Source organism: Rana temporaria, chromosome 1, assembly GCF_905171775.1.
Source record: "Rana temporaria chromosome 1, aRanTem1.1, whole genome shotgun sequence".
NCBI classification, from domain to species: Eukaryota; Metazoa; Chordata; class Amphibia; order Anura; family Ranidae; genus Rana; species Rana temporaria.
Genome location: NC_053489.1, coordinates 600,774,637 through 600,799,429, shown reverse-complemented (window position 1 = coordinate 600,799,429; position 24,793 = coordinate 600,774,637). Strand labels below are relative to the sequence as shown.

Sequence of the window (24,793 nt, the reverse complement as noted above, 5' to 3'; positions counted from 1 at the left end):
GCTAATATTGATGCTTCAAATAAGCATAAGCTGCCAGAAGAGATGTGGCTGATGTGATCACAAGGTAATCCAATAAATAGTGTTGATAGATGGGTGTAATAATCCCTCCCCGAGCTATGTTACTTTGGCCTAAAGGCAAAACTCTGCGTGGTGGAAAACTAACACTGCACATCACCCTGAACGCATCATCCCCACCGTGAAACATGGTGGTGGCAGAATTATGTTGTGGGGATGCTTTTCTTCAGCAGTGACAGGGAAGCTGGTCAGAGTTGATTGGAAGATGGATGGAGCCACATACAGGGCAATCTTAGAAGAAAACCTGTTAAGAGACTGCGAAAGACTTGAGACTGGGGTGGCGGTTCACCTCATGAGATGATGGGCAGAAAGGAGGGGGTAAGGGGGGGGGGAGGAGAGCAGAGGGGACAGCAATGTATGATGCAGGGATGTACTCTGACCACACTGATCAGGACTGAGCATACTTGATTTTCATGGTCGGTGCAGAGAGGGCATACAGGAAGTAGCAGATTACACAGCACAAGCACTGTGCGGTGTAATCTGCTTTAACCTCTTGCCGTCCGCTGCACGGCTTTGCGAGTGTGATTGCGGGTCCCGTGGACTATGTCTGCCGGGTGCCTGCGATCGTGTCACGGAGCTGCAGAACAGGGGGATGCCTGTGTATACAAGGCATTTCCCTGTTTTGCCTTGTGACAGGACACTGATCTACTGCTCCCTGTCATCGGGAGCAGCGATCACTGTCATGTCACATGTAGCCCCCCCCCCCCCCCCAGTTAGAATCACTACCTAGGACACTCTTAACCCCTTCCTCGCCCCCTACTGGTTAACCCCTTCCCTGCCAGTTTCATTTACACAGTAATCGGTGCATTTTTATTGCACTGATTGTTGTATAAATGACAATGGTCCCAAAATAGTGTCAGAAGTGTCCATTGTGTCCGCCATAATGTTGCAGTCATAATAAAAATCGCAGATCGCCGCCATAACTAGTAAAAACAAAATAACAATATAAATGCCATAAATCTATCCCCTATTTTGTAGACTAGAACTTTTTTGCAAACCAATCAATATACGCTTATTGCGATTTATAAAAAAAAAAAGAATATGTATCGGCCTACACTGAGAAAAAAAAATTGTGGGGGATATTTATTACAGTAAAAAGTATTGTTTTTTTTGCAAAATTGTCGCTTTTTTTTTTTTTATTTATTGCGCAAAAAATGAAAACCGCAGAGGTCACAAAAGAAAGCTCTATTTGTGGGGGGGTTAATTTTGTTTGGGTGCAACGTCGCACGACCGCAATTGTCAGTTAAAGCGACCAGGATCAATTTTTTTTGTTTTTTTTGGAGGGGGTTTGGGGGTTAACAAACACTTTTTTTAACTTTTAGGCTGCATTCACACCTAGGTGTTTTGTCGCCTGAAGCGCGACGCTACAATACGCTGGAGGGGAAAAATAACATTATTGTCTATGGAGATGGTTCACATCTCCACGCCGAACGCCTGAAGCTGAAACAAGTCCCGGACCCTCTTTTGTCGCGCGTATCGGGCGGCTTCGGCGTTTTCCATAGCCGACAATGACCTATACAAAACCGCGGTGAAAAACTACGCGTTTTGACGCGGCAAATCGCGGTACAAAACGCCACAAATCGCCTACGCAAAGGTTTGAATGCAGCCTTAAAGTCCTTTCATCTACACAACCGCTGTGGCCTTTTTATACGCAGGTCACAGTTTTCTTGTTGAATTTTATTGTGGAGAATGCATTGACTAGAATGTGTAATTATGATGGGGAAAAATTGCTTTTGGAGTATGGAAGACAGAGGCTTACTCAGCCCACAAGTCTTCACCTATAACTAAAATATCTTTCGGATGGACCTGCTATTTAAAGTTTGTAAAGCCTATAAAGTTGAGTCTTGGTGGTAAAGAACACTAGGCAGTGATCACTATAGCACTAATCGCATATATACAGCAAATATAGTTCACTGAGCATGTAAAATCTTGTTGCTTTCTCTTTCACTAATCATCATACGTTTTTTATTTTGAAGTGTGACAAGCTGGTTGTCCAACTTCTGTGTCCAATTTGGTTTTGTGGGCAAAAAACGAATCCGTTGGTACTGCAGAGCCCACTTACCAGCCACAAAGCTTTTCTTCTTCCAATTTTTAACCAGTAGTTGTTGACCTTTTCTACTTTGATCTGCCCGTCTTGAGTGAGTAGTTGCCTTGATTCTTAGTAAAGAGGAAACGCTTCCACCTACTACAGTATATGTGGTTAGATGAGTAGCTGCGCTGGGGAAACATATCTGCATTTCTAGTCTGACCGTCGTAGATGGATTGGAGGCAGGACAGTCATCTGGTGGTAATGGACTGGAGGCTTCATAGCTTTCTGAGAAATGGCTTCAGGTAGGATATGAATTGCTTTATAAAAGGAGTGTTCCCTTTCATTGTGTGGAACTTTCATGCACATTGGCTTTTGGTAATTAAGGATACTTTTTTTCTTCAACCCTGAAGAGCTGCTGGTGTTTAGATTTTGCTGTACAGGTTTTGAGGATCTGCCATGCAGTGTGCCCTTCAGTGACCTTTGCGGGTATAAATGGTGGTGCACTATTAGTGTGCAGTGCGGTGGAGATCAGATCTTCATACCCATGTAAGGACATCTTAACAATTCAGTAGCCAGTGTGTCTAAACTGTGTGCATCTCCGCTGCCAGTCCCAAAGCTTCAAATAGTGGAATGTTGGCTATAACTTTTTAGGACTTTTCTAGCTCTGAATTTTAAATGTCATCCACACTGGCATGATTCACCCCCTTGGTCTGATTTGTGTAGTGTGAGTGAACTGTGCCCAGGATCACTTGGAGGTGGTCTTGGGCACAGTTCACTTGTGTTCCAGTACAGTTTGAGCCCAATAGTACAAGCTAAAATTTACATTCTCACATGAATGAGTTCTCTTTTATTTGGCAGCTCTGGAAATGGTTTCAGCCAGACTGAAAGCAGAAAATTGACTCGATCCCTTCAGATCACCCTTATTGCTATAATTTGTAAAATAATTCTGTGTGTACATATACATAGGGGGGCACCTGAAACTATTGTTGGCATACGTTCCTATATGTCTTTGTTCTGTAGTCAAAAATCGTATTGTTGTACTTGCTATGATTTGTGCGGCAGCCCTTTGTTAGATTTCGGTTGAAGCCGTTTGTTCTATCGCTGGCTTAACACAATATGATTTTTTATTGAGAAAGAAGAAAATAAACACACAGTCACTTTTCCCACACAGTTAAAAGTATCCAAAATGTCACCTTTAGTGTTCCCTTCAATAGAATTTAGGGGCCAAGCCCAACCCCTGAAAAACAACCCCACGCCATAACCCCCCCCCCCCACCAAATTCTTTGGATCGGTGCACAAAGCAAGGTCCATAAAGACATTGGAGAGAGTTTGGGGTGGAGGAATTTGACTGGCCTGCAGAGTACTGACCTCAACCCGATTAGGACACCTTTGGGATGAAATAGAGCAGAGACTACGAGCCAGGTCTTCTCGTCCAACATCAGTGTCTGACCTCACAAATGCGCTTCTGGAGGAATAGTCAAACATTCCCATAAACACACTCTAAACCTCGTAGACATCCTTCCCGGAAGAGTTGAAGCTGTTATAGCTGCAAAGGGTGGGCCAACTCCATATTGAACCCTATGGATGAAGACTTTTGACAATAAAGTGTATGTGCTCCAACCAGGGTGGATTTGATTTAAATCATACTTTTTTTTTTTAAAGAGCAACTGTCATTTCTGTTTCACAGCGGCTACTCTGACTGCTGTTGACTCACTGACAGACCCATTCATTTTATTAGGATGGCTGGTGATGCGGAAGGGACACAACAAGATGAGGGACGTGGCGGCAGCAGGTGAGTGGATGCCTGCCAACAGGCGCTGCCATGATGGATCTGAAATGACAGGTGCTCTTTAAATGTAAGGACTTATTCTTGCTGGTAGTTGGAATCTTTAAAGGGGTTGTAAAGGTACATGTTTTTTTCACCTTAATGCATTAAGGTGAAAAAACATCTCAGCATTAGCGCCCCCCCCCGAGCCCCCGTTTACTTGCCTGACCCTTCGCAAGTCCCGCGCCGTGAACGCGCAGGCTTCTCGGCTCATTGGTTGATTGAAAGCAGCGCAGCCATTGACTCGCGCTGCTGTCAATCATATCCAATGATGCACCGGGGGCGGGGCCGAGTGATACAGTGAGCGCTATAGCACGGGAGCGCACCCGCAAGAACTTTCCACCATGGGAGAGAGTTCGCATGAAGGTGGAAAGTTCTTGCGGGGGGAGCCGAGTCAGCCGCCCAGGGACCCCAGAAGACCAAGTTCTGGGCCACTCTGCAAAACGAGCTGCACAATGGAGGCAAGTATAACATGTTGGTTATTTAAAAAAAAAAAAAAAAAAAAAATTCTCTTTAGTGATCCTTTATTATTTACAAACAAAATGAAGGTTTCCTATTTATACTAATGACTAATAAGCTGTCAGGTTAGTAAAACGGCGATCTCAAACCGATTCAATCATACAGTTTATAGTGTACATTGTTTTTCAAATCTATGGGTTAAAGGAATATTCCTGAACTTTATTTTATCTCATGGTTACTGTGAAATAGTATGCACTGCATCGATGCATTCACACAATCTCGGCTGGCAGAGATTGGATGAGTTTACCAAAAATGTAAATATTGCAGAATATACAGCCTCATGCTACATAACTAAGCTCCATTTCATGCTGAATAAACTAAATTATTAATGTATCTTAAAGAGAAAACTGTCTTTTTTAGAAAGATTTTCTTTACTCCAAAAGCATTTAAATTTGATAAAAACTAAAAAAAAATCTTTTTTTTTTTTTTTATCCACCCTGCTTACTCCTCACATGCTCTGTTGGCTATTCTGCAAGAGGAAGATCTGAAGCTGTATTGCAACAAGATTTGCAGAGCTAAAGATATTGTGGAATCAAAACAGTTGGTATTTCTCTGTTTGTGTTTGTACTCTGGGAGTGAAGTAGCACACTACTGTTCTGTAATTGTAAAGCTACACCTGCCTGAAACTTTGATATAAGCCATCATCTCTGTGTTTCAGTTTTTACCATCTGAGATGTTGTTTTTGGCTTTTAGGCAGTGTGTTCAGAGGAACAATAAAACCATAAACCGTTGTGGCTGAAAATGGTCAGCTTTTGAAGAAAGACTCGATATGAGACACATGAGTTGGCTGTATGCAGACGGAAAGGTATTTATCGTTTTCAACTGTGATTGAGACGTTCAGCTCTTACAAGGTTGTTGTAGAAGATGCAAATTGTAGTGTTTATGCATGACATCCTGTGGTTACCCTTAATTACAGGCCTGTTCACACTTGTCTGTTTTTGAATCTGCATTTTTAAGCAGAAATCCCATTCATTACGATGTGGCTAGTTTATGTCTAAACCCTACTTTGAATGCACAAAGACTTATTTTATATTTTTGTGTGCCAACCTGTATTAAGTAGGCGCTTTGATATGAATTCTCTGTTCTGTATAACATGCAATGTGGTCAAAGTTTTTTTTTATTTATTTTATTTTTTCCATCTTAATGCATTCACTGCATTAAAGTGGTTGTGAACACATGGGGGGGCACCTGCAAGACAAAAGCATAATGAGCTAGCATGCCTAGCATACTATCTCCTTATGATATACTTGCCTTAGATCAAAGCCCACACTGCTTTGGCCAGCTCCATGTCTCCTGGAGTTACTTCCGGATATTGTGGGCGCCAGTGCAATAGTCCCCGAACCCCCCCCCCCCCGCAATCATTCACATAATACCCACAGAAATTCACCACAATCAGGAAAGTTCACTCTAGTACCCATCTCCATCGAGGCCACTAAAAATATCATCGGTTCTCTGCGAAACAGCACAGCGCCAAATGTTATCATCCCCACCAAACTGCTGATGGAATGCGCTGACATCCTGGCACCTCCTATCACGCAGCTCATAAACCAATTTTTCAAGGAAGGCTCCGTGCCCTCCCAGTTGAAAGAAGGCATAATCCAACCCATCTTGAAGAAACCCACCCTAGACCCCAAGGACCCACTTCACCGCCGTCCCATAACAGGCCTAAACGTTCTCTCCAAGGTAATGGAAAAAGTAGTGGTACAACAGCTGCAACAGCAGACCCCTAACATCTCCCCTTTGAGACAGAGAAAGGGACTAAGGACACAGATTCCCCAGTCCCTTTCTCTGCAGCCTCAGCTAAAATGAATGGAGAGAAGCTCCTCTCCATTCATAAACTGAAGCATTGTAAACACAGATTACAATGCTCGGTTATGTTCATTCTGAAAAGGTAGGAGCCGGATTTAGTGGCTCCTACCTCCGCTCTCCATCCTGACAAATTGAGGGGGGAGAGCTGCCACGGAGCACAGAGGGGGAGCGCTACACGGAGGGGGACAGTCAGCGGTGATCGGTGCGGCTTTGGGGGAAGTTGCAAGCACCGATCACCGCTGTATAACTTTCACTAAAATAGCTGAATAGGGGGCAGATCAGTGCTTGTAACTCCCCTGCCGCACCGATCACCCCTGACTGCCCAAGTATCGGGTGAAGCATCAGAGCATTTCCCCCCGAGTAAAAGTACTTGGGGAAATGCTCGATATCTGTACCAATACTAGTATCGGGACATCCCTATTTGCAATTAAAAGCATTCAAAACACCAAGTTTTTTTTCTTTTTTCATTTGGCGCATTTAAGTCTTCTGTAAACCCAGAAGTGATGTCGTGACATCGCTTACAGATACTAGATCCGAGACTTGATTGAAGCCGATTCCGGCTTTGTTCAAGTCTCCAGCCAGCGGGCATGTCGGCTGGTTGCTCGGGCCTCTCGTTGGGTTGGGAGAGCCTGGGCGAGCCGTGAAAGGTGGCGGGTGCACATGAATTAATCGACGGCCCAGACATTTAGCGATGGGCGGGGTGTAGGTTGCAAACACTTGCTGTAAAGTATAACGTCGGTCAGAAAATTATGATTTGATAAATGCGGCTATAACTATGAAACATAAATGTGTCTACACTGTTTAAGAGCCAGTAATACGCTGTCTCACCCTGTTCTGTACATACTCTGTTGCTCTCTATCTTTCGGCACTGTGCTGAAAATGTGGAGGCTGATCTGCTGCCAGCCTAAAGATTTACTGCTCTTCAGGGGCTCTGGGCATCAGCAAAATGGCAGCTTCCAGCAAGAAGAAATGGGGGAAATTTACTGCACACACATTTTGAGTTGAATAATTTTTAATGTATGTTCCTTGCTAAAGAACATTATTTTACAAACTTTAACTTGCAGGGAAAAGAAACAAAGTGACCGTTCCTTCAATTCAGAGCCCTGTGTTGGTTGACAACCGATCAGCATGTCCCGGTCACGAATCATTTGGTGGGATCTGCTGACAAACTCCCTCTGTGTCAAATCACAGGGTAGAAGGTGGGCAGGGGCGTGCATGTGCGCCTGAAACGGGCAGCGATGTACTGATGTATTCGGCGCACTTTAGAAAGGGCACGCTGTGCCGTTTCTAGAGTGGGTCATGCTGTCTGGCAGCTCCCGCGCGCATTGTGCGGCGATGATGTCACGCGACTTCAGCCAGTCACAGAGCCAGAGTCCGGCCCCGGACGGAAGATGGACACTTTCAGCCAGCGGGGACATCGCAGGCTTCGGTTTCAGGTAAGTGACACATAATGGGCTACTATGCAATGGAGGGAAATGAAGAGGAAGTAAAACCCATCGGGGCTTACTTCCTCTTTAAATAAGCCCAGTTCCACTTGCATACTCTATACTCCCTAAATCCCCTTTCACATGGCTGTCCCGCTCAGACCTGACTGTCAGCTCTTCAGACAACTCTAAATAGAAATTCCATGATGGTCATTGGGCAGGTGGATGTGCTTCTGTTTACATCCGACTTCTTTCAAGTCTGTCTAGGCTTTTTTTTTTTGGGCCTGAACTTAATGGATTGGAGGTAAAAGGGTGTTAACGGTCATGTGTCAGATTTGCTTCGGAGCAAAAGTGACAGCCTTTCCATCCTGTTCAATTTTATCAGGAGCTATTTTCATGGATGCCACCCATGTGAAAGGTTCCTAAGGAAGACCTAATCTGGAATACCTATTCTAATTTCAAGTGACGATGCGTGAGAAATTTGCTTTTTCGTTTGATTATGAGTGATTGCACCATGTCAGTTTTAGGTGTCATTTGTTCAAGTATATCACCTTTCTCTGTAGGCATCAATTGACAGAAGATCCAGTGTTTGGCTGTTTAGTTTGAGTATGTTGCGAAAGTAAACCGTTCCCATGGGTTGTACATATTTCATAGGAATGTACATAGATATAAATGAAATGTTGCTTCGTCAATTGCAACTCCAGCCAGCGGAGGAGAAAGGAAGTGAATAAAGGGTAGTGAAAACAAAAATAACATTCTAAAATCTGCTTCTTTGTGTTTTTGCATTTCTGGTGAGTTTAAAAGCTATCAAACGCCTATGTCTGCCCTTGTGCTGTGCCAGTTATGAGGGATTCCCTTTCTTACTTTCCTTTTTTTTATTTTTTCCCTTTGTGTTTCGCAAATTCCCTTACTAATAGTGGTATTATACAGGATTTATATAGCGCCAACAGTTTGCGCAGCGCTTTACAACATGAGGGCAGACAGTACATTTACATCACAATTCAGTATAGGAGGAATCGGAGGGCCCTGCTCGTTGGAATACTTGCCTACATGCTGCCTGTTACTTTGTCACAGATGGCACAAAATGAAAATGTTGGCTTCCCTGTCATGTGGTGATGCTCATGCCTAGAAATGTCTTGACCACCGCATCATAAGAGGAGATTGCATGCCCCCCATACCTGGAAGCACTTGTTAGTTTGTGCTGATCGTGATGCAGCAGTGAGGGATCTCTGGGGATGTATCGGTAGGTCAGGAAGGTGTGGGAGTTTTTTTTTTTTTTTTATATACACAGGCTCTGTCACCTTGCTTTGGACAACCAAAGTGACAGTGTCTTTACCACTTCCCACCCAGCCTATTGCAAAACGACGGCCAGACTGGATTTTCATACTTCTAGATGGACATCATATGACGTCCTCCTGGAACGTGCACTGCCTTAAAGCCACACTGGGCACAATCTGTCGGTGGACACCGCCGATGACAGCTTACTGTGCCGGCCTGCTGCCGGTATCATGTTATAGCTGTGACTAATCAGCAGATTACATGACCAATGTAAACAATGGATGGCTTCCATTGATGCCATCTATTGTGTATGATTGAGTTGCTAGCTGTAATTGGTTACCGTGATCACATGGTAGAGGCAGGACCAGCCACAACCCATCTGTACCATGTGATAAGCTGTGGCCAATCGCAACACTCACTGGGTCAGTTTCAATGGTTGCTAAGCAATTGCAATGTGTGTTAAAAAAATGAAAAAAAAAAAAAAAATCGCATCCTGACCACTTCCCCGGATTAGTATGGTGTTACTACGGTAACACTGTGTGTGTGTGTGTGTGTGTGTGTGTGTGTGTGTGTGTGTGTGTGTGTGTGTAAAAAAATAAAATACCATGAATAGAAAAAAAAAGGTACTTATTGTCACCAGTCTCTGTCACTGATCACTGCCACACCAGTTATAAGATTGTACTGATGATTGAATGCTTTTTTTTATATAATTTTTTTTTTTTCCATTTAGCACAAAATAAACCCAGTGGTGAATAAGTACCACCAAAAAAAAAGCTCAGTTTCTGTGGAAAAAAGATTTCATATGGGTAGTGTTGCAAGACCGTACAATTGTCATTTAAAGTGCAATAGCGCAGAAAGCTGAAAAGTGCCCAGGATTGAAGCGTTTAAAGCTAGAAAACGTCCTGCAAGCCGCATCTTTGGGAGCGCTGTATACAGCGCTCCCAAAACATCTTGCCCAATAAAATGAATGGCCAGCGCTTCGGAAGCACAGCAACACAGGTGTTTTTTAACCTCTTTGGCCGCTAGCGGGGGTTAAAAGTGCCCTGCTATTGGCTGAAAAGCGCCACTTAAACAGTAGTAAAGCGCCGCTAAAATGAGTGGCGCTTCACCGCTAACACTCTTTAAAGTGGCCGGTCGGCTTTCTTGTAAGAACTGGTGTGGCTAAGTGGCTGCTCGGCTGTTATCACAAGTAGTGGGAGAGGGATGCAACCTAGGCCTAACTCTGGTTTCAGCCAGGCCTTAGAAAAGTTATTTTATACAGGCAGGGACCGCAGGCTCTTATGGTGTAGCAAAATAAAGATCTGGTGCTAGCTGCCGACCTTTGGTATAAATTCCAGTCAGCCCCTTGCAGACCCTAACAGCCCTCCCGGCTGCAGCGGCCTGACTTCACTGCCAGTAACATCAGTCTCTCCTGCTGGCTCTACATGCTTCTCCCAGCTCTCCCGACTGTGCCTGCCTCTCACCGACACCCGATGGATCTCTCCTGGAAACTTGCCTGGCAGTATTCCCTGCTGTCCTCACCTGTATGGGGTTCCTGTTCAGCTCCGAGCCCCTGGCCCAAGGTCACCTCCAGCCAGACTGGGGGGGGGGGGGGGGCACCCTCAAAGGAACAGACAGCCTAATACTTAATCTCCAGTTCTTCCACCTGAACCACCTTTCCCCAGCTGGGCTGACTCTAGGTATTTAAGGAGGCCAGCCCCCTGCCAATCCAGGTATGGGGATTGGTCAGGGCTCCCTACAACACCCCAGACAACTCTACCTTTCTTCCCCCACCTTCCTTTTTAGAAGCCTCTAGGGAGGTAACCAATATATGAAACTAGCTGTGAGTCATTCGTCTACTCTAAACCACTCCCAGCCCACAGATCAAAACAAACAGGCCTAGCTCTGGCTAGGCCTGCTTAAATTTATCTGCATTAACAAAAATCTCAATACCTAGCACTAATATATATAATTACACACACACACACACACACACACACACACACACACACACACACATGTTTTTATGGCCTTTGTCCATACTATATTCTGTTGCGTCATGCATCGCGCTTTGTGAGTTGTCGCACTTCACGCTTGTTGAGCCCATTCATTTTGATAGGCTGCCCTACTCTGGACAAAAACAGCAAAGGCACTCGTGCACATTTTTCACAGTGGGTTTTACTGACGCGTTTGGGGTGTCAATTATGTATCTCACCGCAAGCACAACAGTTTGTAAATGTAAACAATTTTACATGTGTAAATGTACTACACCAGTGTAAATGCAGCCCTAAAATAAACCTTTTTTGAGAGAGAGATGTGGTCTACCATTGCGGATTTATTTTTGAAATGCTATTTGCCGGCGAGATTCTTTGAAACATAGATATCGCCTTCCAGACTACTTCTGCAAATTTGAGATTTTCCTAGCTTGTGACGGAAAATATTGATTATATGAAGACAGGAGGCGAGTATCTTATGCATTATCTCTCTTTAATAATGCTCACAGCAGAAAGTGAATCTAAAACATTCAGTGTAAAAAACTTAAAACAAAACCACCACCCCCCGCAGTCCATATAGTCACTAACCACGCCCCAACGGGGACTCCATAAAAGGGGGTTGCTTGTGGTGGATCCTCCTCTTTCTTGATGCGACGTTTAGAGTATAAAACGGCATCGAACGGAGAACGAAAAACTTTAATCTTGAGGTCTAGACCGGCCGGTCGACGACGGACGTCTTCTGTGGGGAAGAGACGACTTTTCACCATGACCCAACAGAGGTCCAGGAACGAACGATCCCAACGGGGAAACTAAATCTGGATGAGTTTCATCCAACGGACGGGATTCCGTCTTCCTTCAAACTGGATAGTCTGTCTATCGAACGCAGATTGTCGGTCAGTAGCCTGAAAAAGGAGAGAAAAAACAACCGTAATAGGGAGGGTAGGGAGGGAAGATACTCGCCTCCTGTCTTCATATAATCAATATTTTCCGTCACAAGCTAGGAAAATCTCAAATTATATATCAGACAGGAGGCTCATATCTTATGCAAGTTCAAAGCTAATGTAGCAATCACAATTTTAATACATAGAAAACATAAGATATTCATTAAGGGAGAACTGATCTGGATATGTGATCTGAAGGTCTGAAGTAAAACTGGCGGAACGTGGTCTCCGAGGACCAGTCCGCTGCTCTCAGTAAATCGTAGAGAGAGCCTCCTGTGACGAGCACCTTCGTGGCCATGGCACCCCTGGTGGAGTGGGCCCCGAACAGTGTGACGTCTATCCCCGCCATGTCCATGGCGGTCCTAACCCAACGCGCCAAAGACGCGGGGGAAACTGGAAAATGGGGTTTTACATAGGATAGAAGAAGTTGGGAAGAGCCCGCGGGGCGCAGAGCAGAAGTCTGAGATTCGTATGTCTGAAGACAGCGGACAACACAAAGGAATGGATGATCCGGAAAAGAGGGGTAAAAGACCGAGGAGATGCCGGTCTTTGTCCTGCGTACAATGGAGAATTCGACTCCCTGTGGGGAAAACTGGCGTCTGGAAATGTCCAGGGCTCTAACATCAGACACTCTCTTGACAGAGAGGAGACAGAGAAGGACCGTCAGTTTAATGGATAATAGTTTAAGTGAAAGGTTAATGTTGTCCCCCCAACTGGCGAACATATCCAGCACCTTGGAAACATCCCAGGTCGCTTGGTATCTAGGCCTGGGGGGACGTTGGAATTTTGCACCTCTCAAAAGACGGCATATTAAAGGGTGTCTGCCAATGGGTAGAGAATCAACAGGTTGGTGATATGCTGAAATGGCTGAACGGTAGATATTAATGGAGCTATACGAGCTACCGGAATCGAAGGAATCGGCTAAATAATTGACCACTAGGGGTACAGGGGCTCGCACGGGATCAACTTGCCGTTGATCACACCAACGAACCCAGCGTCCCCAGGCCGATCGATATGCCGATCTAGTCCCGGGGGCCCAGGCCAGGGCGAGGAGGTTTCGAGCTGACTCTGAAAGGATTCTATCAGAGGTAGGGATCCCGATACTAACCACGCCAGAAGTGTGAGATTGCCCTCCAGGACTAGGGGATGGGGTTCCCCGTTCGGGTTGGTGAGGAGGTGCGAGTATTGTGGGAGGTGTCTGGGAAAGTCCACCGACATTGCTAACAACAGAGGGAACCAAGGTTGGGTTGGCCACCATGGTGTGATCAGAACCACCGTTGCTCCCAGATTGGTTATCCGAAGGAGGAGTCTGGATAGTATCTGGAAGGGGGGAAAAGCGTAGTGAATCCCCTTCGGCCAAGGTTGGCGAAGAGCGTCTACAGCATAGGCTTCTGGATCTGGTCTCCAGCTGAAGAATCGGGGTAACTGGCGATTGAGCCGAGAGGCAAATAGATCGAAAGATAGCGGACCCCAAAGCTTCTGCAAAAGGAGAAAGATTGGTCGATCCAGCCTCCAATCGCTGGAATCTCGAAGATATCGAGAGTTCCAGTCGGCCACGGAATTGAGGACTCCCGGGATGTACTCCGCTATGGGCGTGATGTTGTGGGACAGACAAAAGTGCCAGAAGTCCCTGGCGATATAAGCTAAAGTTTTGGATCTGGTGCCCCCCAGTCGGTTGACATACTGCACTGCTGCCACGTTGTCCATGCGAAAAAGAATACAGCATGCTGGAGAATGAGGCATGAAGCTCTTGACAGCGAACAGGGCTGCCAATAGTTCCAGTGCATTGATGTGCAGGGAGGATTCTGATTGGGACCAAGTCCCCCCTGTAGAGGCTACGCCGCACCGTGCGCCCCAGCCTAGTCGACTGGCGTCTGACTCTATAACCACGTCTGGACTGGGATTGAATATAGTCCTGCCGTTCCACTCGACGGCATGGTGTAGCCACCATTTCAGTTCCTCTGTGGTCTCCTGACATAGGGGAATCTCGTCTGCATATCCGAGGCCCTGTCTCAGATGCATAATCTTGAGTCTCTGAAGGGCCCTGTAACGTAGGGGGGCCGGGAATATGGCTTGGATAGAGGCGGCCAGTAAGCCCACCAGTCGGGCCAGAGTACGTAGTGAGAGATATCTCTTGCGAAGTGCGGAGCGAATCTCTTTGCGAATAAGTGTAAGTTTGGATTTGGGGAGACTGAGGGTAGATTGGACGGTGTCCACCATGAAGCCTAAGAATTCCATCTGATGAGATGGGGCTAAGATCGATTTCTCGCGATTGATTATGAATCCTAGATTCTGTATAAGGGATATGGCCCATGACATGTGTAACAGGGCTTGTGCTTTTGAGTATGCCATGATGAGAATGTCGTCTAGATAGATAATCAGACGCACCCCTCTGCTCCTTAGAGCTGCCACTACGGGTTTCATGATCTTTGTGAAACACCATGGGGCGGATGATAGGCCGAAGGGAAGGCAAGTAAATTGCCACATTTTGCCTTTCCACGGGAAACGCAGCAGATGCTGGGAGTCCGGGTGTATGGGTACCGTCAGGTACGCGTCCTTGAGGTCTACCTTTACTAGCCAATCCCTGGGTTGGAGAAGATCTCGTAGGAAGTGAATTCCTTCCATTTTGAAGTGGCGGTATTGAACGTGTTGGTTCAGGCCCCTGAGGTTGATAACTGGGCGGTAGCCCCCCCCTTTCTTGCGAACCAGGAAAAGGTTGCTTACGAAACCTGGGGAAGAAGGGTCTACTTCCACTATGGCCTGCTTGATAAAGAGATCTCTCACCTCTCTGTCTATGAGAAGGCAGCTGCTCTTTGCAAAGCGGATGGGAGGAGGGATTATATTGAGTAGAGGAGGGAAGAGGATGTCTATCGTGAACCCCTCTACGGAATTTAAGATCCACGCGTCTGCCGTAATCGCAGACCAGGCGTGGGTAAAATGTCTCAGACGACCCCCCACTGGGATGAGATCGAGTGTGGTGTAAAGCATACTCACCGGTATAGGGTCTGGATCGAGGGTAGCCGCGTCCCCCGCGTCCGCGCCAGGGTCTGCCTCTGGGGGGAAAGAACGGTGCTGGTTGAGCCACCGGGGCGGAGAAACTTGGAGCCTGGTACTGATATTGGGTATTGTTCCTACCCTGTGGCCTGTAATAATTTGCGCGGCCGGCAGAACGGCCTCTACTTCTGCCAGCCCTGTTGAAAACCTTATTGGTTCCGGTACGTCTCAGAGAACTCTGAGCCTTGTCCAGGCTGGAAAACAAACCAACGAATTTGTTTATGTCTTTAATGACTGAATCCCCAAATAGCATACCCTCGGCTGAAGGGCCGGGTTCAGTCTCAGCTAGGTGTGAGAGTTGGGGATCCAGGCGCATGAGAATGGATCTGCGCCGTTCTACGGAACATGCCGTGTTGGCAGTGCCCGCTAGACATAGGGCTCTTTGTGCCCAACCTCTCAGTTGTGGTAAATCAACTGCTTGTCCCGAAGTTGCTGCCTGTTCGGACAAATTGAGGATTTTGGTCAGTGGACCGATAAGATCCAAAACTCGGTCTTGTATTGACCGGAAGGACCTCTCAATGCCCTTTTTCTGAAATTTACCTGTTTTAATCAGGTACTTAGTGAGGACCGGGTCTACCTCTGGGGTAGCCACCACTCTCTTGGGCAATGAGGGTCTAGGGCATTCGGCTCTCAGCTTGTTGCGGGCCGTTCTGTCTAGGGACTTCCTGACCCAAAGTTCTACGTATTGTGCCACATGTGGCAGTGGTGTCCACTCTCCGGAACGCGGGTGGGTAATCGCGTCCGGGTGGAAAAAAGGTTCCCCTAGAGCGTCCAATAGGACATCGTCCTGCGTGGCAGGATTGGCGACTGTGTCGGTCGTCATGGCCCCAGTATCCTGATTAACAGATTCAGCATCTGATATCTCTGAGCCTTCAGAAAAGTCAGCCGACTCCTCAGCAGAGGAATCGTCGTACGAATCTGGTTTGGCTCTTCTAGGAATTCTATACCCCTTATGTGTCTCCCTGGGGTCCAGGGGTCGAGCAGAGTCGGATATTTGCTGGGGATGGTAGCCCGTGTTAGGGACTGCCTGTTGCACACTATTTTCTTCCCCTGCCGGGGAGTCAATTACCACCAAGGTGTGTTTCCTTTTGTGAAGCACTTTACCCTTCTTTAGAGGTGGTTCGCCGCTCTGCGGCGGTGGAGGTTGTACCACATTGGGTTGTACCGTCCAGGCGGGTGAGGTTGTAGAAGCCAGTGCTGCTTGAATGGACATTTGTATGATGTCCTGTAACTGTGTGGCACTCAGCATGTGTGAGGTAGCAGCGGGAGAGGAGTCTCCATTGAGGGGATTTATCTCAGACATATCTGATGTAATCTTTAGGTATATTGTTCAAATGGTAAAGGTAGGAGTACAAGCAGCGTAAGCAGTAGCTGTGTGCTGAGTCTATCTCTGGACCTGTGCTGAATGTCACAGACCAGATAATTACCAAGGGTGTAAGCTAGTTGAGGTATGGATCGATTATATATAAATCGGATTTATAGGGTAACTTAAGCTAGTTGAGGTATGGATCGATTATATAAAAATCGGATTTATAGGGTAACTTATCAGTTCCAGGTTCCAGTCACTTCCCCTCCGTCGGCGCCGAATGGCGACAGAGGGGAAGGGAACCTGTACTCCCCCAGCGGCCCGGGAACGAAGTCTCGCGAGACTACGGCCGCTGGGCGCTGATTGGACGATGGGATGGCGCAGAAAGCTCCGCCCCCTCCGAACGCGCGCTCTGTGCGGCAGAGAATGAGGGAGACGAGGCTTCCCTCAGAATGGTGACAAGCCGCGGAGTGTGCTGAAAAGGGGGACAGCCTAAGAGCTGTGATGTGACGAGGGGGAGAGGGTCTTGAGCGCCGGAGAAACTGTGCGATAGGCACAGGAACACGAGGATTTTAGTCAGAGACTGGAAATGGGGAGTTAATCCATAAATAAACTATGTAAGCATATAACAAAATTATATGAATCCACATAGAGCAATATAAATTGGGAACAAAGATGAGAAAAAAGCCAGGGGAAAACACAGGAGTGTATATCCTTAGCTAACATCCATATGTATATATATATATAAATCTATATAATAGTTTGATAATAACAATCTAGAGAATACTTATCTGATCTTGTGAGCAGAAAGAAAGAGGAGGATCCACCACAAGCAACCCCCTTTTATGGAGTCCCCGTTGGGGCGTGGTTAGTGACTATATGGACTGCGGGGGGGTGGTGGTTTTGTTTTAAGTTTTTTACACTGAATGTTTTAGATTCACTTTCTGCTGTGAGCATTATTAAAGAGAGATAATGCATAAGATATGAGCCTCCTGTCTGATATATAATCCTAGTTGCCTGGTTGTCATTCTGTCGCTCTTTCTGAAATGGTTTTAATCACTGAACTAGAACAAGTTTTCAGCTCAGGACTTCTAACCTTTCTCTGAATTTACGGATTTTCATACCTGTTCAGTGTCGGAGACTTACCTAGGGAGTCATTGGCCAGGAACAATAATGATGGGGTGAAGGAGTCAGATCTTTCCCTGGCTGTGTGTTTCTGGGTTGGTGACTCACCGGGTAGTTGGGCCAGGATGGCAGCTTCTATGTTTCTATCTGCACAGGGTTCTTTTAACGAGTTCCTGCCTTTCATCTGTACATGAATGAGCACAGATTGTGTGTTGTGAGCAGCTTATAGCCTCTAATCATCAGGAACCATCCAGTGTGGTCTCTGATCATATTGATCGAATGAGGTTTGTTAGTAAACAAAGTCTTCAGGCTGCACCTGTCAGTGGTTTCCTTTTCTCGGCACAATAAAATACATTTTTACCACTTTAGTCCTGGAGTATATTTTTTGTTTACATATTTCAAAAATCTCTTTATGCCTGAAGATTTCTTAAAACCCCCAAACAGTATTCATTTTTTGAAAGCAGACACACTAGAGAATAAAATGGTGGTAGTTCCAATTTATTTCTGTCCCTCGATATTAGCAAAATTGCCAGTTCACACCAGACGCAGTTCTGTTCAGTTTCATGCGCTTTTTTTTTTTCTGCACAAAATGCATGCACAGTGTTTTCCATGTATTGCTATGGCTCTAGTTATAAAAGTATGGTCTCTCGTACTACCACGTGAATAGGATGTGTAGGGGAGCCGCATGATTTGCCTGTTCTCCGTCGCGCCCACCTTGATGTCTTCTGAAAGGAACACCTTTGACCGACTCATCTACATTTGGATATTGACACAGGTTTGACAAATTTGCTTGGAATCTAGGAGCCAGATAAAAAAGTTAGGAGCCGGAAAATGCGCCCCGTCCCGACGAGCTCGCGCACAGAAGCGAACACATAACGTGAGTAGCGCCCGCATATGTAAACGGTATTCAAACCACACGTGAGGTATCGCCGCGAACGTTAGAGCGAGAGCAATAATTCTAACCCTAGACCTCCTCTGTAACTCAAAACATGCAACCTGTAGAATTTTTTTTACACGTCGCCTAGAGATTTTAAAGGGTAAAAGTTTGTCGGCATTCCACGAGCAGACACAATTTTGAAGCGTGACATGTTGGGTAACATTATCTTTCACAATATAAAAAAAAAATTGGGTTAACTTTACGGTTTTATTTTTTAATTAAGAAAGAAAGTATTTTTTTTCCCCCAAAAAAGTGCGCTTGTAAGACCGCTGCGCAAATATAGCGTGACAAAGTATTGCAATGATCGCCATTTTATTCTCTAGGGTGTTAGGATAAAAAATATATATAATGTTTGGGGGTTCTAATTAGAGGGAAGGAGATGGCAGTGAAAAATGACACACATTAGAATTGCTGCAATGCCAATGTAATGCCAACGGCCACCACCAGATGGCGCCAGCTCACAAAAGCTTCCGAAGAGCTTGGGACTTCACAAGGCCGCGAAGCTGCGGCCTCAATTACCGGCCGTCGCGGACCCGCCGCGATCGCGGGGGTGCACAGAGACCCAGGATGCTGTGCCGCCGTCAGCCCCCGCCACGCGATCACGGCGGGCCCGCGGTGGCCGGTAATTGAGTTTGAGGCCTTGTAGACCGCAAATCCGCGGCCTCAATTACCGGCGGGCGCCAGGTCACAATTTCTTGACGCCAATGCGACCTCGAGCTCGGATATTGTCAACGCCTGTATTGACATCACCACCAGAGAGCCCCAACCGAACCATTAGGAGCACGAATATGTGTGGAGCCGAACAGCTGCTGTTCTCCCTGATATTTAGGAGATCTTGAAGGCTCAGTGTGAGTGGTGTGAGGTAAGTGCTCTGTGAGCATTAACCACTACGAAGATCACTTATAGAAGAATCGTTTGATGCACTGATTAAAAGAATTGTCACTCATATCACATTATCCAGAAGGACTGTTATTATTTTCACAGTTTTTTCGGAGTTGGGGGAAAAATGTGGACATTTGTATTTATGTAGTCTGGCTTATAGGGCATTAATAAAGCGGAGGTTCACCCTCAAAATGAACTTTCCAGCATCCTTAAAGCGGAAGTAAACCCATTAATTTAACAGTTTGAAAAAGCAGTTACATTCCTGGCATGCCAGCAATGCCAACTGTCACATTGGTTGTGCTCTCAACCAAACTGTCAAACCATCCAATGGCTGGTGTCATAACTGATCACATGTGCAGCATCATGGCAGTTGAAGATTAAACAGAGGCCAAGACGCGCCTTAGCAGCCGTCAATCAACTCCTCTTCGCTTAGAAACGCCCATTCCCCCGCAGGATTCCCCGCTCGGAGATGGAAAACAAGGGCTCATAGAACGATAAGTACAAGTAAAAAAAAACAAAAAAAAAACGCAAAACTGCAGATGTTGGCAGCATGCTACAGCTAATGTCAAAAAGTGGATTTTTGGGTGAACCTCCGCTTTAAAGGAGGTTCTGCTGATCATTTGTTTATAATGGCTCTAGTTCACACCAGTGCAGTCGGAAACTGACTGCATGGTGTAAACTATTGGATTACATAGAAAACACTGTGCATGCGATTTTAGTGCATAAAAAAAGCGCACGGAACTGCGTCTGGTGTGAACTGGCTCTAAAACTCAAAATTTCAATAAATGTACTAAAGCTAATCGTGGCACATATAAACGCAATAGATTACACAATTGTTGGTAAAATATTTAAAGATGAGGTTGTGCCGAGTAAAGAGAGACCCAAAATGTTAAGCCTTAAAATTGTGTCTGTCGGTAAAGTGATGAAAAAGCTTCAATACCCCACATTGCGCCGGTTGTGGAAGTGAACTGCTTGTATCACTTCCACATGGAAGCCAACGGTCAGCCCAGACATGGTGTAGATCGCTGCAGATACTGTGGCGATCTTTCGCTGGAAGGGGGGAGACACCAGAGGGGGGAGGAACCGAATAAGCCGAAGTTCCATTTCTGGGTGGAACTCTGCTTTAACCGCTTTAAAGAGGAGTTCCACCCAAAAATGAAACTTCCTCTTAACCCACTCCTCTCCCCCCTTACATGCCACATTTGGCATGTAATTTTTTTTGGGGGGGGAGTGGGGGCTTCAGGAGAAGGGGACTTCCTGTCCCACTTCCTCCTTCCGCCGAGGGGGCTGCAAAGGCGATACGTCATATCGCCTTTTGGCAACCCCTCCCTGTAGGCGATCGCCTGGGACACGTGACAGGTCCCAGGCGATCGCCTGTCCAATCAAACAGCGCCGGGCCGCGCACGTATGCGCAGTGCCGCTCGCGCATGCGCAGTGGGTGCCCGGCCGTGAAGCCCAAAGCTGTCACGGCCGGGTGCCCACAGTGACAATAAAGACGCCGGCCGGGGAGGGGGGAGAGGAGCGGACCCCCGGCCGGCGCATCGCTGGAACGCTGGAGCAGGTAAGTGTCAGTTTATTAAAAGCCAGTAGCTACACTTTTTGCTGACTTTTAATAAACTTAAAAAATGGGTGGAAAACCCCTTTAAGGACCGCCTCCGGCACATTTACGTTGGCAGAATGGCAGGGCTGGGCACAGGTACGTCTTCTGCTAGTGCCCAGCCGGTCTGAAGCTCCGGGACCGCGGGACCCACGGACCCGTTCGCAGCTGGAGTCCCGCGATCCGTCCCCGGAGCTGAAGAACGGGGAGAGCTGTGTGTAAACACTGCTTCCCCGTTCTTCTCTGTGGCGCCGTCATCGATCGTGTGATCCCTTTTATAGGGATACACAATCGATGATGTCACACCTACAGCCACACCCCCCTACATTTAGAAACACAAATTAGGTCATACATAACCCCTTCAGCGCCCCCTTGTGGTTAACTCCCAAACTGCAATTGTTATTTCTCTTATCGTCCATGGACGGACACAGCTCCTTAAATCTTGACAAGTGGGTTATGTTCCCTGTTTACAGGAGAGGACTAGGCAGAAACATGTTAAATAGTTAAATACATGTTACATTAACAGAGTTGAACAGCCCCGCCCAGGGGGCGGTCCCTCCAGACATAACCCTCCTCACTGCAGCATGCAGCCTCAGTTTCGTTCTGCCTAGCAAAGGAGAAGGACATATGGCTCCCTTTGGGCCCAGCGCCCTGAGGAGAAATTTTATTTTATTTTACTTTACTTTACTTTTTCTTGAAGAATCTTCTTTCAACTGTCGGCTGAGAGACAGGCTGGATAATATAGATCCTTGTAGTCTACTCAGTCCGACCAGCAAGCATGGGCACACCTTTGCAAAGAGGCTTGGTCTGCCACGCTATACCCCATGACTCCTGGGGTGGCCGGTGAGCTTTGCTCCGAGGTCCACATATGACTGGGCTGTGGTGTTGTCTCACTCACAGTGGACCGGGCCGACAGCTACCTCCATTTCGGTTGTAGTTCTGTCAGGAATGCGTCAGCGAGTCCTCGCTTGGACGGGTAAGTACAGTCCCTCCTGCTTCGGTGGGTTGGTACGGCTGGGCATTCCTGGGGTTCGGGGGTCCCTTCCCCTTACTTCCCTGCTCCTTTCCCTTGCTGCATTGCTAACATTGCCGCTGTCAGGGGGGAGGGGGCCTTCCTGAGGGGACTGTGTTATCTGGCCTGTGTTTTTTCTTTTTTGTATTGGGCTTTCCTGTGAGGTAAAAAGCCCTGTGATGAGCACAGATGTTTATGATTATACTTCAGCAGACGCTGACTGATTGGTGACACCTGTAACGGTTTTGCTTTTTATGCTGTATCTGTGCCTTATCCTTAAATAAAACAGCCCTAGGAGGCTTTTCCTGTTTAAACACAGGTCCCTGCAAAAGTTACCTCACGGTTCTTTTCCTCACAGGCAGCGCTGGGCAGTCTCCTCCTGAGGGAGTCCCCTGGTTACTCCTGGTCAGCGCAGCAAGTGGGTGAGAGGCCCTGAATAGGGCTCTAGGAGCTTTTGTCTATTTGTATGGACAGGTGTGCATATTATAATACACACTATGTAAATATTGGAGTCAGTATCTGGGTCCTTCCCCACATGCTGGTGGTGGCAGCAGGTGTTAGCACCTGGGATTCCCACAGAGTTTTTATTGTTAGTCCTGGACACAGTTTGTGCCAGGGTGGGGGTGGACTGCGGGCGGGCGGTAAAAGAGTGCCCCCTTCCCCCGTTATCCCCTGGGGAATGCTCTGTTATGGAGCCATGGACCAGGTACCTAGTTAAAAAAAAAAAAAAAAGGCAGAATAAGGCATTTATGGGTGCGCTTTTTACTGCTGCAAGGGACTCTCCTAAGCTGCATAGTGCAGCTGGGTTTCCGCCGAGGGCTCGGTCTTTTTTGCATCACACAAATCAGACCGCTGTGTAGGTTTTTTCCTTCTGTGCCCTTCTTTGATAATTTCTGAGATGCGGAATGAGAAAAGCCGCTGAGGGCTTTTGTAGTCCCTCACCGCCGGGCGGGAACCCCTACTTGTATGGATCTGACTGATAGAAGATCCGAAGTACTGACCCGTTCCATATTTACCATGCTGGGGTCTGGCTTGCGGGCCTATTGTGGCCAATACACTGGGGTCTCAGTCGACGCTGGCGCCATTTTTTGGGAGGTTTTTCAATTACATTGAGAACTCCCATTGGCGCCCATTTTGTCGTAGCCGCGCTATGGCGCAGCTTACATTTTCCTGTGGCCGCGTTCTGAACGCTCGGCGGCCATCCTGGAGTAGTCCTGACCCCTAGTGCTGTATACAACTCAGAGTGAGCATTTTGCACCAGACAGTAGAGGAGCACCGACTCTCTCCTGAGGTTATTAGCCTAGCGGACCAGCTGGTCCAGGGCCTCATATAGGTCTGTGATGCTTCATTGAATGCTGCGCCCTTGTTATCCAGGGTGTCTGTTTCAGCCCTGGTTCACACTGCGTACGATTTGGGACGATTTGAGATGCGATTTGACATGTCAAATCGCATCTCAAATCGGTGGCAATTGTCGGCAATGGCACTGTCCTAATCAGTGCGACGCCGCATCTGCGATTTCAGGGAGTAGTTCCTGTACTACTTTTTGCGATTTCGGGCCGCGATTTACATTAAATTGCGTTTTACCGCGATTTTGAGTTCGCAGCAGTGTGAATCTAGGCTCAGAATGGTTTTATGCACACGGTGGTGTAGTGCTTAACTCCATTACTTGGCAGCAAAAGAGTCATTGGTTCGAATCCGCACACTGACTCCAATCTGCCTGGAGCTTGCATTGTCGCTCCCTGTGTCTGCGTGGGTTTCCTCCGGGTACTCCGGTTTCCTCCAAAGACATGTGTGTGTGTGTGTGTGTATACACCTACATAATATACATACACACTGTGTGTGTATTATTTAGGGGCAACCCTCCCAGGCCGTCAAAGGCCCAGCTGGGGGACTAATGGGGGACTAATCTGTCCCTGGGTGCATAAGCCGATCACGCCGGCACCCAAATCCTGCCAATGTATATAGCCTTCCCTCCCTGTCTCTAGGTGGGAGGGGCGGCTTGCAGGTTCACAATTCAGTGAAACCTCCCTGCTCTCCGACTAGTGGGTCTGCGAGGTGGTCTCTTCGGAGTACTAGATAGGGTTTCCTCCTATCCACAGAACAAAGTTCTGTCCTTGTGTCTTCCTCTCCCGGCCCGTCGGTCTGCCTTGGGCAGCGTGGGATTTGCTAAGCTGCGAGGTAATTTTACCTTTCCTGCAGGACGAGAGTTTTGGGGTTTTCTATGGGCCTCAGGCCCTAAATACCTTTGTGAACGTTGGGTAGTTCCGCATGGAATCCATTTGTTCGGTGGTAGCTGCGCTTCATCTGGGGGATGTCCTGACGTCCTCGGACATCAGGGACGCATACATGCATGTCCCATTTTGCACATGTCAGTGTTTTTTTCTGTGCTTCGTGATGAGAGAAGGGTCTCTGTCAGCCTGTGGCCCTCCCTTTTGATCTGGCGTCAGCACCATGGGTTTTCAGCTAGGAGCTTGCACTTATTTGAATTTTGTTGGGACAGCGAGGCTTTGCCTCATTGGCTACTTGGACGACTTTCTTCTGAGAGCAGCTTCTGTCTCCGACCTAGTGGATGGGTTATTCCCATTCAGACCCTCCGAAGATTCGGGTGGATGTTAAACGTTTAGGCCAGAAAGTGTAGCTCAGTGGCAGCAAGCATGCCCTCCATGTGTGCGACCCAGGGTTCAAATCATGGGCATGCTAGGTTCCGACTCAGCGTTGGAGTATCTAGTGTTGATCCAGACTCCTCAGTGGCAAAGGTCCTTCTTCCCCTGGAGAAATTGCAGACTCTTCAGTCTGCGGTGAAGGTATTGGCATCACGCAATCGGTCTTCTCTCCGGGCGCCTGCTGGTTCGGGGTCTGTGGGTAGCCTCCTTCAAGGTGGTACTGTATGCCCAGTTCCACACCCTGGTTTTCCAGGGGAACTACTGTCCAGGTTGTCTCTGAAATCATTAGATTCCTGTGCGCCACCTAGTCAGTCTCTCTGAGTTGGTGACAGAGATTCCCGACT

General features: G+C 47.1%; 1 protein-coding gene across 3 annotated transcripts in view; it reads left to right on the top strand.

The window, feature by feature from the left end:
* Window positions 1-24,793, top strand: part of RBPJ (recombination signal binding protein for immunoglobulin kappa J region) — a 154,271-nt gene that overhangs the window by 59,215 nt on the left and 70,263 nt on the right. The window contains exon 1 of one of the 3 annotated variants that reach the window (XM_040335160.1): window positions 2,076-2,406. The exons of 1 other annotated variant lie outside the window; for it this stretch is intronic. In XM_040335160.1, coding sequence (XP_040191094.1) covers window positions 2,333-2,406 — 74 coding nt within the window. In that variant the 5' untranslated portion in view covers window positions 2,076-2,332. Of the gene's footprint in view, window positions 1-2,075; window positions 2,407-5,122; window positions 5,254-24,793 lie in introns of those variants that run through there. One more of the 3 variants, XM_040335161.1, reaches the window with a different exon arrangement.